A 13596-nucleotide genomic window follows, 5' to 3' on the forward strand; every position below is an offset into this window, starting at 1 on the left:
CGGCTAAATTGCATAATCCTTTCCAGGAGTTTTCCTTTGACTTTAGGGCTCGGTTGCTTTCTAAGAAATTATTAGAGAACTAAAGCATTAACAGATGGTATTGGCTGTTATTTGGATCATAGTTACAAAAAACCTACAAAAAACAATGGTACAACTTATTTTATGGACCTACAGGTGGACCACGATGTTAATCGACAAACGTCGAAAATACGCAATCAGCTGTTCTTGTTTACATCCTCAGCTGACCGTAGTATAAATTGCTCTCACAAATGACAGCATCAGCATTTTGACTACAGGAGGGCTGATGTAAAGTTGCAAGAAAATGGTGAACACATAAAGATTCACATTATCAACGGAAATCCTCAGGCAGCTGTACCGGCCTTAGCTACACGTAAAAAGTTAGTATGCATGCTTTGTAGCATTCTTGTGGGGTTTAAATGGGCTTGCCTGCAGTGAAAATGGAGCCTTAACTGCCCACTTTTTGATCTGGTTTATTACTCTCTTCTCCAAAGTAAACCGCAACTTGCAGTCACCATGAAACTTCTAGTTATGCTTGTTTCTTATGGAGTTGAGCCTAAATCTCTGTGCTCTGTGGCCAAAATGTCTCTTACAGAACCTCCCTGTTCAGCTCGCTACATCTGTCTGCTCTACAGTGACATATGCACAAGCACTCTCCAATTCCCGCCATATCTCTACACCCACATGCCAGAGCAATGGTATATATAACATGGTCATCCTTCCTTCCTGCTCTAAGACATATTGTCCATTATCGACCGATGACTGTGGTTCAGCTGTTCTGATTTTCTCCACTTGTACGTAATGGGCAATCCATCGAACAAATGGAAGGAAGCACTCGCCTTGTGAAGGAGTGCAAGTGTGCGTGATTTTGTGGGGGTGGGAAAGATGGATCCAAGAAAGTGTGGGACTGCTGACATGGCAGATGGGAATGTTTTCATTTGGTTACAAGGAATTCCACAGAGATCTGAGGCTGGGATGCAGGCTGAATAATGTAAAGAGGGGGAATGTGAAAGAGGGGAATCCATTGGTTTCTAAGAGAGCAATCAGAGCTCCTGTCTCCTCTCGTGTCTCTGCAGAAGAACGACTTGTCAATCACACTTGTGGTTTCAGCCCTGCAGGTGTGTTTGGATTCAATGAGGATTAGTGCTGGTGGGCTGCCAAACACTCAGCGAGCCTGTGTCAACAACCTGCGAGAGCACGATAAATGATGAATGTCATAACACACACGGTCACTGAGATTATAGAAGAAAAGCTTAAAAAAAAAAAATGAAACAAATCAAAGTGCCTAAACAAGCGGGTGAATGGAGGTGTTTACTAAAGACACCGGAAGTAAATGTCAGTGGTCCAAAGTTCTGACGCAAGTCAGCTTAGCTTCCTCCAAACGGCGTCACATACGGCCTGAGGCAACAGGAAGGTGGGCGGAGGAAGAGAGAGAACTGTGGAAAGGCAACAAAGTAAACAGGAGGAACAAACAGCATATTAAAGCTGAAAATAATAATAGGATGTAAAGGAAAGTTCACTAAACCAAGAGAGTGGAATTAAAACAAAGGCAGAGAAAGTCGGGCCAAATCTGAACCAGCTGCTCAAGTGGATCCCAGATGTGAGGGAGTCAGAGTCAACACACACACACAAACACACACCATCTCCTCGTCTAGTTTGCATGTGTGCCAGAGTGAAACACATGACTATTTCATTTGTCACCTCGGGGAAGCTCTGTCCGAGCAGCGGCCGCCATTCGACAAGACAGCTGTCCGCCTGTCCTATTGGACTCCAGCACTGTCCTCTGTGTCTTTGTGAGATTTTTCTGGGAAACGTTGTCGGCAAAGTGTGTTTTCATTCATGTTTAGGTGCCTGGATGTGCAGCCAACCCACAGAGCAACCCATGACGCATGCAGTGTGCTAATGTATGAAATATCCGGCAGGTTACCAGGACAACAAGGCGCTCTCGTAACGATGGAGACCATGAATCCTTCCCCATTCATCCCTCCAATCAATCCATCTTTCTCCCTCTGTAAGCCCTCCATCCTACAAACAACCATCCATCAGTTGTCCTCCATCTTCTGTTCCCTCCAGCCATGTCACTTTCTCCTCATCCACCAGACAAACCGACTCAGGTAATCTCCTGAAACTCAATCCGCCTTGCTGCCGCAGCCCTGACACTGATTCATATCTACCCCACACCCGCACCACCAATAAAAGAGGCGGAAGAAAAAAGGTTAAAAGAGCAAGAACAGGATATCAATCCTGTACATGACAAATGTGTGCAACTAGTGCAGTGAAAGAGACGACAGAGGAAGAAGAAAGGATGTTGACACAACAGACCTCTCACTCTTTCTTTTATCTGCCACTCGGTTAAACCAGTTGGGTTGTTGTTTGTGAAAGCATGCAGGGCTCAGCAGCACAAAATAATTCCCACATTGTGTGTGGATGACAAATATCCACTTGTGGCTTAAAAGTCTCTTTTTACAGGAACACAACTATTAGTCACAGCAGCGTCAAGGGCAGGGATTTCTTTGACTGGCTGTGATGGTGAATTATACACCGATAAACAACAGAAGAATGTCTCTGTTTAACAGACAATCTTGCAGAGCAAGTTTCTTCTTCTAATACTCTTAAGTTTTGACATAGGTCTCCTGAACAGCATGCAAACACTGGGGACTACCGTTGATGATTCATGTAACGGTTTAGTTTTAAAGCGGTTTCTCCTGTCCGAGACACGTTTCAAAATAAGAGGTGATTCACTGATCTTTCAACTACACTGCATAAAAATGTGCAGAGTTGTTTATGAAATATCCAAAACAAACAAAAAGCCACCATAAAGATGAAAGTTCTGTTTCTTCTGACAGAAACAATCACTGCTTGGAGACCTTTTCTTTATGCCTTTTGGAGACACCATGTTCTCCTCTGGAACCTTTTGATTTGCAGTGTGAGAAACCGTCCACTGATTGACCCTTTCACCCTGCGGGACACGACCTTGTAAGTGGAAATGTCACACTATGGTACCATATGCTGCATGCCAGTCTGCGCACCAGTCTTCAGTGTGTGCTGACAAACACATGCTGCTGCATGATTTACTGCTTCATGCATGTGTGCTTACATATACTAATGTCTTGGAGCTTTATCCATGCATGCCTAAATGTGTGGCAGCCAGCGCTGCAGTCTGGCCACTGCAGATGCATTCCACATATTACACACCGGCTGGTTCTGCTGGTTTCCCACTCGTGTGATTTAACGACTTCCTGGGGAGTGAACTCTCCACAGTTCAAACACAGCTTCCATTTTGAGTGCTTAACGTCCGCGCACCTAAAGCTTGTTTCTCTGTTATGACAAAAGATATAACCGCCACAACACATCAAACCGGCACACTGGGTTTTGAAAGTAGAAAAGCTTTAACATCTGCGGCTCAGTTAGGACAAAGTAAGGCTTCAAACTGGGCAGGAGACCCAAGGATACACAAAAATGTCTGAGAAAATACATTGTATTGCCAGGATGAAGAAAGCAGCCCAGGAACAAGATGCAGGCAATTTATTTAATAGGTTTGATTCGAGTTTCAACAGGCCTTGGCAGGATTTTAACAAACTCTGCACCAAATGTTGATCTCAATGGGGAGGTTATGAACGATGAACTATGAGGCGGCATGAGATCTGTGAGAAGGTTCAATTCCTGCCACATTTTTCACTCTTGTAACTCACGACAAGAACCTGATCTGTTCTGAGCCTTGACGGTTAGAAGCAACATCTGACCTTGTAAGAACGTTATTTCACATGAAGCCCAATGCCCTTTTCACAGTGTCTCTGATTTGAGGAACTTTAATTAAAAGTTTCAAAGTAGCTGCTAATCACCCTTTGCTTACCTACCCATCCATCATTGCTCTATAGTAGGAAAACAGAATTCAGAAAGTGAGGCATTATAGTCATGATGATTGAATGACCCTTTGCTCCACCATAAAATGTGTTTGTTGAGTCGTAATTTCCAGGACTCATCTGATTTATTACTCTCTGGGCCAAAGTAAACCCCAAGTTGTAGGCGCCATGAGACTTGAAGTTATGCTTGTTTCATGTACAGTTGAGCTTTAATCTCCTCTCTCTATGGCTGAGCGTTGGGCATAGAGCCGTAGCAACTTGTAGCCTAACCACAATCATAACCAAGTGTTATTTTTAAAGTTGAACAACAAATCATTATATGTTGGGATGACAGGTTACATTTATGACCAACACATCCACTGCTTTGGAGCCAATATGCTGCTAAATCAGTGTGTTACGGTGACATTAGTTAGCAACATTCTGCTTTTCTAACCAGATATATCATAACATCTATTAAACATATTGGCAATGTTGGGAGCTATGAGACGCAGGGCTTAGTAAATGATAAGATGCTTGCATGAAAACCTTGTGTTGTAAGTGTAATGTGTTCAAATTAAAATTATGACTCCCTTACAACACTCTTGCTCTGCTTCTTTTGAATTTTGAATGACAAACTGCTCTGTTGCTCAAAGATCCTGCTGTGGAGTATGACATTAACTTGATCATGAGGTCCATGAGGACAGTTCTTAAAATAACACAAACTAGGTAGGCTAAAGCTCAGATTGATATGGATAAAACCAAAAGCCGCTGCAAATCACGTGAGGCGGTGAGACACTGAAATTGCCAACGAGCACAGAAATCCTCAGCGGACAGATCGAAGGCTCACACGTCCTTTGAATTGAATCACACACTAACTGTGTCAAACCATTTCTAGAATTCTATATCCTGAACACTATGGAAAGGGAAATTGCATTGCGGTTCTCAGGGTAAGAGGCTGATAGTGTGTGAGCTTTAATAGGGTGTGTAGGCTATCCAGTTGATTTAATCAGCGAGTGTGGTTACTGATAATCCTATTTCATATATGGGTCCCACACTAAGTCTCTCTCCAACACGTGCAGCAGAGCAGCAGAAAATCTGCTGCACCGTGAATTAAGTGGAAGTGTCCACGTGCTGGACTGATGCTCTCTCATGAACATGTCCAAGCACTGTGTGCTTGGATCGCTGGCAGAGGGAGGAATATGAGGAGGTGATTAGCCTACATGCTAGCCAGTGGGGGCATACATGCACGTGTGACACAAATGCAAACCAGAAAGAACAATAAAAACCACCGTATTTGCTTGCTATAGATTTGTTTTTTGAAATCAGAATGGGGCTTCACTAAGTTGTGCCATCTGATCTTGTATCTGGTAAATATCCAGTGTGATGTGAGAGGAATCAAGCAAAGCAGGAAAACCGGATTTGTGAGCAGAGAAACAAACCCTGATCTGTTTTCAAGGAAACAGAACAGGAGCCATATAAGATGCTGCGTGAGCAAAAATGCAGCTTGCAAGCTTTGGGAATGTCAAAAAAATACTTCCGGAGAAAGTATTACTGGCTCCAACCTTTTGGGGCACAATAAACATCTGTAGACAGAAACTGAGTTCAGCCTCTTTCTGCATTTTGTCATTTTAACTGTGAACTGCAGCAGCATGCTCATTTTATCTGGCGACATCGATTCAAAGCATATATGCTTGAAAAACAACTCAGGTGTGGCTGCTGGCTTTATTCACCTGATCCACTGTCGTTTTACGGTGACTTTTCTTTGGTGAGGAGAAAAAGAGCACCACAAGTTTTTATACTGGATGGTTAGACAGCACATCGATGTTGCGCTGCCAACAGGACCAGTCCCCTCGCTCAGACACACAACTTCTACATTCCTTTGAAGTAGCCACAATTTTTCATGCGTCTGACATGACAGACTTTGTTTTCTGCAGCTCACAGTTGGAGCGTTCCACCGAGGCCTTCACCTTCACACACACACAGTGGGAACTAAAATATTTATGTGAACTTACAGGGATGTCAGACATTTTTATGGGCCCAGCCATTCTGTATTGTCTTTTTGTGACACTCGCAGGTTAAAAGAGTTTAAAAGGTCAATGGGTAGTTAAACGCTTGTGTCGCAGGGAGGAGTTACCGATCTCATCGCAAACACTGTTTGGAGTTTACAACCAACTAAGCACCATATTGCTGTCTGACTGGGATCCTCAGTCTGCTCCAGTTTAGTCTTTGTGAAACTATTAACAAAGCTCAAAATAATTCAAAACTACTGCATCATACTGTATGCGTACAACAATAAATGTAAAAACACCATTGACATTTTCATGTTTTAAAAATTTTGAAAATTTAAGTACTGAATTGTCAAAATCCTACATTAAAACGAGTCTATACTGTCTGACATGTCCGTTTATATACTATATTTTACACTATATACACTGTGTGTGCGTCTCACTGCTGGAAAAACAATGCAAATTGAAGTTGAATCCTGGTAATCCTTGAAATTATTTGCATTTGACTACATTATCCAGACGAAGAATTACTTTCCCCATGGATGTATGTTCATGTATTAGACCCAACACAGAGATTTTAAACCTACATAAATACACCTTCTCTATATACAGGACCAAATCAAGCCTTAATGAATTGTTTTACCTTCCTATACCTTCAAAGGTACACCTACAGCCTTGGAGGGAAAATCCCTCAAGATTAGGGCCAAATACAAGAGATTTGTTTGCTATTTCATGGTATTTGCCAGTAAACACCGCTGGACATTCTGTAACAGAGCGGTTTAGAAAGCGGAGTTCTCAAGCGGAGCAATTTTGTTAAAGCTGTCTTTAGCATAAAAAAACAGGACTGAAAAAGCTCTAAAATGAATGCAGAACCTCAATATACGGAGGGTAAGAGGATAGGGATTGTAGGCCAGCAAGGTTGTTTCCTTTCTGCCCATGCACATCTCCTGTGTACATGGATGCATTAGGGAGAGTGGTTGGAAATGAGTGTCTTGACATTAGCAACTTAATGTGAATGGTCTGGAATCTTTCTAAACATTTTGATGTTGCAGAGAGGATCTATTTCTGGTGGAGTTCAAAAGGTTCCAGCCTTCCAAAGAGATTTCCCCCAAAATAAGTCACAGACGGGCAGACAAGGTCATCTGGGTGTACAGTTAAAAAGCTTCATACTTCCGTGGAACTATCCTGGGACATTTTCCAGGCGGCACAGTATTAGCAAATACGCAGTTCATCACTGTCAGCTTACGTTGGCAACAGGTAATCTTATTCAGCACTTTAATACATTTTCTCATCTACTGTAAAATCATCTCCTCTGTTCAAGGTCGCCATGCACCGCTCCAGTTACTCTGCAAGTAACACAACTGTGCTCTCTCTGCTGGCACAAACACTGCGAACAGCTGTGTGAGACATGGGTCTCTCCCCATCCTTGAATGAAACAGACAGACAGGTAGTTTCCATGTCTGCCAAATCCGCTGGTCACTCCTGGCAACAGCAGAGCTACGTTCCTCCCTACCTCTGGGAAAAGCAGCACAAGGCGTATTTACATATTTCATAGGCACCTGACCAAAAGGAATATATTATCTCAAATAGAGACGCAAAGTTATGATGTGTGTAAAAGGAAGATTAGAGGTAATGATGGAGAAGGTAGGGAATAAAAATGCAGACAGGGCACCACACAGATATCTAGAGCATCAAAAAGCACTTAAATCTGCCAATAAATGCAGACATGCTTTTAAAATAATGCAGGAAAACAGATATTAGAGGGATCAAGAGCCTTTTTTATATTGCCGAAAATAATTTACCAAATCCAGTTTACTAATGAATAATGTCATCTTAGGGCCTTCTCAAATCTATTATAATATAGATTATCTGTACTGAGACTTTCAATACCATTTATTTCATAGTAAAAGGACTCAAACTCGTAAAAGCTATAGATTTATGTCAACTGATGGGGCCTAACACCAACAACAAGAATCAAAGGAGCAGCACAAACAATCATACCTTGTATAATTCTCCCAGAATACGATATTTAAGACCTGCCTTCATTAAACAAACATACTGAGAGGTTGTGACCTCTATTATTCCAGCCTGTAACCATAGCAACCAGCGGGGAGATAAGTACCTGACAGGAGCAAAATAGACGGAGTGTAAATCAGACCTGAAAGGAACAAGCAACAGTGCTGCATAGACATGACTGGATATTTGTGATTTTTCCTGTGAAAAATCTGATACAATCATTTTTTCCTGGGAATAAACTGCGACATGTTGATACCTGATGATGGAAGAGAGATTTTGAATATGAGGTAAAGGAGCATGAATGTGCAGAAACAGGTTGTAAGAGAAACACAATCCTGTGCTGTCGTAATAGCTGATGATTGCTGATAGTCTACATGGTGATTATTTTCAGATAAACTGAACATTTTAAGATCTACCCTGGTGAAAATCAACTATTTTAATTGTCGACATGTTTATAAGATGCTTTCTAAATGCACATATGAGCGAAATAAGCAGCCAATGTCATGTCTGAGCATTTACACCTTGAAACTGTCGTGTAACATCAATCTGAGAAACACAGATTCACACTGATAGTGCAAAATAACTTTCCACTGTATGGCATAGAGTAGTTTTACAGTGTTTGAGCAGACTCATGAGTGAGCTGGGGTGCTCGAGCTGCAGTGAAGAGCAGACTGGTTATAGAAAAGCGAGGCAGGGACTTCATATCTGCATATTGTAAAGAAGACAACAGTGTAGAGTTTCATCTAAGCTATTCTAATGCACAAAGAGAGTATTTTCATAGTGAAAAAACACGGAATTCTGATACCAAGAAATTAGTTTTTAAAGGTTTCATCAGTGACAGGAGAGGCTGGTGCGAGGCTGTTTAGTGGTAGATCCTCTGCAACAACTTCAGTAAGGTTTTGTTTTTTCTGTCTGTCTTACAGGATGTTGCTGTTTGAAGAATAAAATACAACACCGATTAAAACTGAATGTCACGTTTGCAAAAGAACAACTCCATCTGCTGCCTCCACTCTGTTTTACTGACTGGACGGCCTGATGTTGAATACTCTATCTTGGTGGGATGGAAAAGGACTGAGAAAACGGACAGAAAGAGGCAAAAAGGTGCATCTTGGTTCTCCATTTCTGTAAACTCTCAACTGCACACAATGAAAATGCCCATTGCTGGAGTCAACATTTGCTATTTTCCATTTTCAGTTTTCTTATTTTGTCATTAGTTTACATATCACACAGGTGCAATTACAGAAAAACAAAACAGAAAGTCCACAGATTTGTTCTGAGCTGAGAGTAATGACAAAATGCTTCAGGCCAAAACACACAATGAAATTATCCTCTTCCACCAGTGAGACTCTGAATAATGACAGCGTGTTTTCAGAGCACCCACTCTCCTCTTCCATTCTTAAATTTTCTGTCCTCTTTTCTCCCAGATTTCAGTCGTCTCACTTACAGCAACCGTTGCTAGGCAACAGCTCACACCCACCCATATGCATATTAATACTTATATCACAACAATACAGTCAATGAAAAGGATTTATATAAGTTTAAAAGGATCCGGGGATATATGCTTTAAATTTAAAGTAACTGATGACATTTTTGCTCATTCTGTTATAAAATAAAAATTTACATTAATGTGCTCCAGTCATTTGTGTGTATTTGGTAATGTGTTGGTTTTAGTTTATCATTACGACTTTGCCTCAAATTTGTCCTTCAAACAAATGAAACCACATGCAAGATAACTTCTGTGGACAGAGTATAGAGAAGCCACAAACTGGAGCAGCGGTGGCAAACATCTGACAGCGAAGTGCCTCAAGGAAATCAGATAACAACCATTTAACAGCAACAAATATAGGCAGGTGCACAGGAGTGATTAACATGTTTGGTTCAAGAATGAGTGAATGAAGCAGGTGACTGCTGAATAAAGAGGCAGGTCAGAGAAGAAGCCTGGACAAAAAGATGTGTTTAACAGATACGCAGGCATACCTTTAAAATTCTTTCATGCTCACACAATCACGCATACATGAATACAGCACTGGTACAAGTTGAGACCTGCAGTGAGAGGGTGTGTGTGAGCTGTTTTAGCAGCATGAGTGGGAAGACAGACAGGACTGGTTCTCTGCTCTTCCTACTCCTGTTTCTCCGCAATGACACAACGTGGATGGAAAATTCTGCAATGCCTGTGTTTAATTATCTGGATAAGCCGTGTACCACTGGCATCAGACCTGCTGCTGATTTTGGAGTAAATGATCATTTCAGAGCGTGCCAATCTATAGGATCTGTGTGGATTGTGGAGCTTATACAGATTGAAAAAGAGGCTTTCAGGGACACTTCTCAAACTTTCCACAGCCAAGCTAGTTGCACTTGATGGTCCAGAATGTCCTCAGGATTATTGTCTCCGTCCTCATTGTCAATGCTGTCACTTCCACTGTTCTAACAGGCAGATGTTTGTCATGTGACTTTGCCTTAAGACAATGCTGCCTTTACTTCTGTAGTTCTATTAGTGTGTTTATGTAGCTACATTATATCCCCATTTTCTAGTTGAAATAGTCTTGTTAATTGGATAATGTCATGTAAACTGGGAAATGAAATCCATGTAAAGATCTTATCCCAAATATGATCAAAACCACAAAAACACTTTACAGAACTGTGAAATAAATCCACTGCATCTCAGCTATATGTATGTAAAGGACACAATCATCATTCTTCATCTTCTACATTATAATTATTGCATTGCACAACATTAATTGTTTCCTCTGATTCAAGAAAACAGCAGCATCAGTTTCCTTTGTGAGGGGTGGAATTTTCCAAATAAAACTCTCCATAAGATCACGGGAAAGTGAACCGGCAGAGAAAAGGGGAAACATCTGAATGTGTGCTGCTACTCTTTCTCTTCCTGTCCTTCTGTCTCTCAGCCATCCATCACTGCTGAGGTGGGATTTGAGAAGCAGATTGGATGTCCGTCTCCATCAGACTCTGTCTTTTTTCTATTTCTCTGCTTGTGTTCTCACTCAGATCTGTTAGTCTGTGGATGTATACAACTTTACACCAACAAAATGAGTTGCTAGTGAGAGAGATAGAGGAAGAGGGAGAGGGAAGCAACAAAATGACAAACAGAACAGCACAGAGAGCAAACACAGATGCTGACATGGAGAAACAAGCGGAGGCAGAAAAAAAATCTTGCAACCCGATGTGATATGTTTCTTTGTCTGTAAACAGATTAAATGAACATCCTGCTCTTTTTCTGCTGAACACATATCTGCAAACCCATCTAACAGACATAAATAACAGGGGATCCCTGGCCTACATGTCTCCTCAGCTTCTGGTCCCACCGGCCTACACAGGAGTGCAGCCAGACTGGCACGTGGACTGAGTACAGCTACAAGCCTCCAGCGGGCAGGCGAAGGGGGCCGAAGAACTGGATCTGTGCCCAGGAAACTAGCTCCGGTGCTGCAGAGAGCATGCACTCGTCTCTCCCTGTTGTCTCAATGCCAACCTGGACTTATACTACTGCTGCTGCCTCGCCTGCAAGGGCATCTCCTCTCCAGTGTGCAGACAGCTGGTGACTGCAGGCCCTCCTGTTACAAATGTAAGGATTGCACCCCAGAAGGATCCCCCTCACACACTCACAGTGAAGGAGTGTCCCTTATTAGAGGGTTAACAAAGACATGATACCAGCACTTATAATTTCACATTCAAGCAAAATGGATCCTCACTGTGCGCGGCAATGAGAGTCCCTCCTCTCACATGCACACAGCAAATTCAAATTTAAAAATCAAAACCATCACTTAAGGAGCACTGACACTTTTGGAGAAAAATTATCACAGTGTAAATAAATATCCAAATGGTGAAGTGCGGAAAATTCCAAGAAATGACTGAAGAATTGAGCCAAAATGCATAAAAGGGGGAATTAACTGGGCAGACAAACGGCATCCTTGTTGAACACATGAGCGAACCAGACATTAAACACCACATCCCTTCATTTACCCTGTTGATGCCTCCACAAATTCCGCATGAGCGAAGCGTGCTGGCCCCCGTGTGTTAAAAAAAAAAAAAAAAAAAAAATCATGTCAAAAAAAAAAAAAAAGGTGTGCCATTTTTTGCGCACCGCTGTGATGTGCCGGAGAGAAGCATCCTTACCTGAATCGGGGGGAATCTTTTATACATTCTTCAAAGTCCACCGTCATTTTTGCGTTTTTTCTCGTGTATTCCCACTTCAATCTGCCAATGTCATTGCCCGCGGCGGGATGTCGCTTGAACCGTGCGGATGGTGACTGGTGTCCCCTGACGCGCAGCAGTCTGTCGCCCCTCTCCCGGTGGCACCGTGACACAGAATGCGAGCAGAGTGCGCGGCGGCGGGCAGATTACTACAACACTGCTCGGAGAGAGGCGTCGCTGCACCGTGGAGACTGAAGGAGGAGGAGAGAGCCGAGCAGACCCCACCAGCAGGAACACAATGAACCATGGGAGAGAGAGAGAGAGAGAGAGAGAGAGAGAGAGAGAGAGAGAGAGAGAGAGAGAGAGAGAGAGAGAGAGAGAGAGAGAGATAGATAGATAGATAGATAGATAGATAGATAGATAGATAGATAGATAGATAGATAGATAGATAGATAGATAGATAGATAGATAGATAGATAGGTTTTTCTAATAATTTCACAAGTGTAGACTTATAGATCATATGGAACTTCGGAGTACTAATCCTAATAAATGCATAATAGTAAGAGATAATTATAAAAAAATCCTAAAATATTCACCACTGATGCAAAATTCTTCTAATTCTTTTTAACCACTTGATATTGCCATTATAATATTGTCACAGCTGGAAAAATTAATGGGAAGAGAGACCAAGGCAGACAGAGGATGAAAATGATAGACTGACATCATGGCTACAAAAGAGAAATGATCATGTACGCTGACTGGCATGGCACTCGATTGATTGAAGCCTTGATGTGATATTTAGGCTACCTAATATTTGGCATCAGTATGAACTTTTCTGTCTCAAGAGAAACGGTGCAGCTACAGGAGACACAAAATACAAATATTTGACCATAAAATGCACCAACATGTATAAATTGTGTAGGAAAAAATATGAAGAATGCAGGTAAAAATACATTGATTTTAGAATAATAGCATAATAAAATGAAGGGTCAAGAGAAATTTGCTTCCTTTCAGAAAATGATCCATAGTCTATAGAATATAGAATAAGCCAAACATTAATATTTTGAAGGTTTCAATGTAATCAGTAGCCTAGTAAAAGCTCCAAATATGAGCTACCTTTTTAATAACTTTGCCAACATGTAAACAACAAATTCCTTAATATTTTTTATCTGATGTATCAAAAGAAAATGTCTATTTCAGCAAAGGCATGTAGCCTGTTCATCATTTTTAGTTGAAACTCCTTTTTTTTTGTCTTTGGAGCTTAAAAAAATAAATAAATAAAATAGTGTATCGTGTTCAAAAATGTTTTATCTCAGAGTTTTCTTTTACTTGATTCCAGAAAATCAAACTTAAACTCATGCAATCAGCATTTGTGAATATATATTTAATAATATACCTATAGTAAAGCGAAATAAATTAGGTTAAAGTGCTTTTCTTTCCATTTTGTAGTCCAACTTTGACTTAATCCTGTTGAATCGGCTGCTCGGGTTGACTGTCTTTGGCTCACTTGCAGCTGGTACATCTGAAACATTCATACCGTTTCTGGCTCCAACGAGTTTGAAGGA

At 41.4% G+C, this 13596-nt stretch overlaps 1 protein-coding gene across 5 annotated transcripts in view; it reads right to left on the reverse strand.

The window, feature by feature from the left end:
• The window catches only part of LOC111587883 (arf-GAP with coiled-coil, ANK repeat and PH domain-containing protein 3-like), a 75786-nt gene that overhangs the window by 47058 nt on the left and 15132 nt on the right, over nucleotides 1-13596 (reverse strand). For 3 of the 5 annotated variants that reach the window (XM_023298009.3, XM_055010929.1, XM_055010928.1), the window contains exon 1: nucleotides 12014-12289. The exons of 1 other annotated variant lie outside the window; for it this stretch is intronic. In XM_023298009.3, coding sequence (XP_023153777.1) covers nucleotides 12014-12060 — 47 coding nt within the window. In that variant the 5' untranslated portion in view covers nucleotides 12061-12289. Of the gene's footprint in view, nucleotides 1-12013; nucleotides 12291-13596 lie in introns of those variants that run through there. One more of the 5 variants, XM_055010930.1, reaches the window with a different exon arrangement.

Source organism: Amphiprion ocellaris, chromosome 5 (assembly GCF_022539595.1).
Source record: "Amphiprion ocellaris isolate individual 3 ecotype Okinawa chromosome 5, ASM2253959v1, whole genome shotgun sequence".
NCBI classification, from domain to species: domain Eukaryota; kingdom Metazoa; phylum Chordata; class Actinopteri; family Pomacentridae; genus Amphiprion; species Amphiprion ocellaris.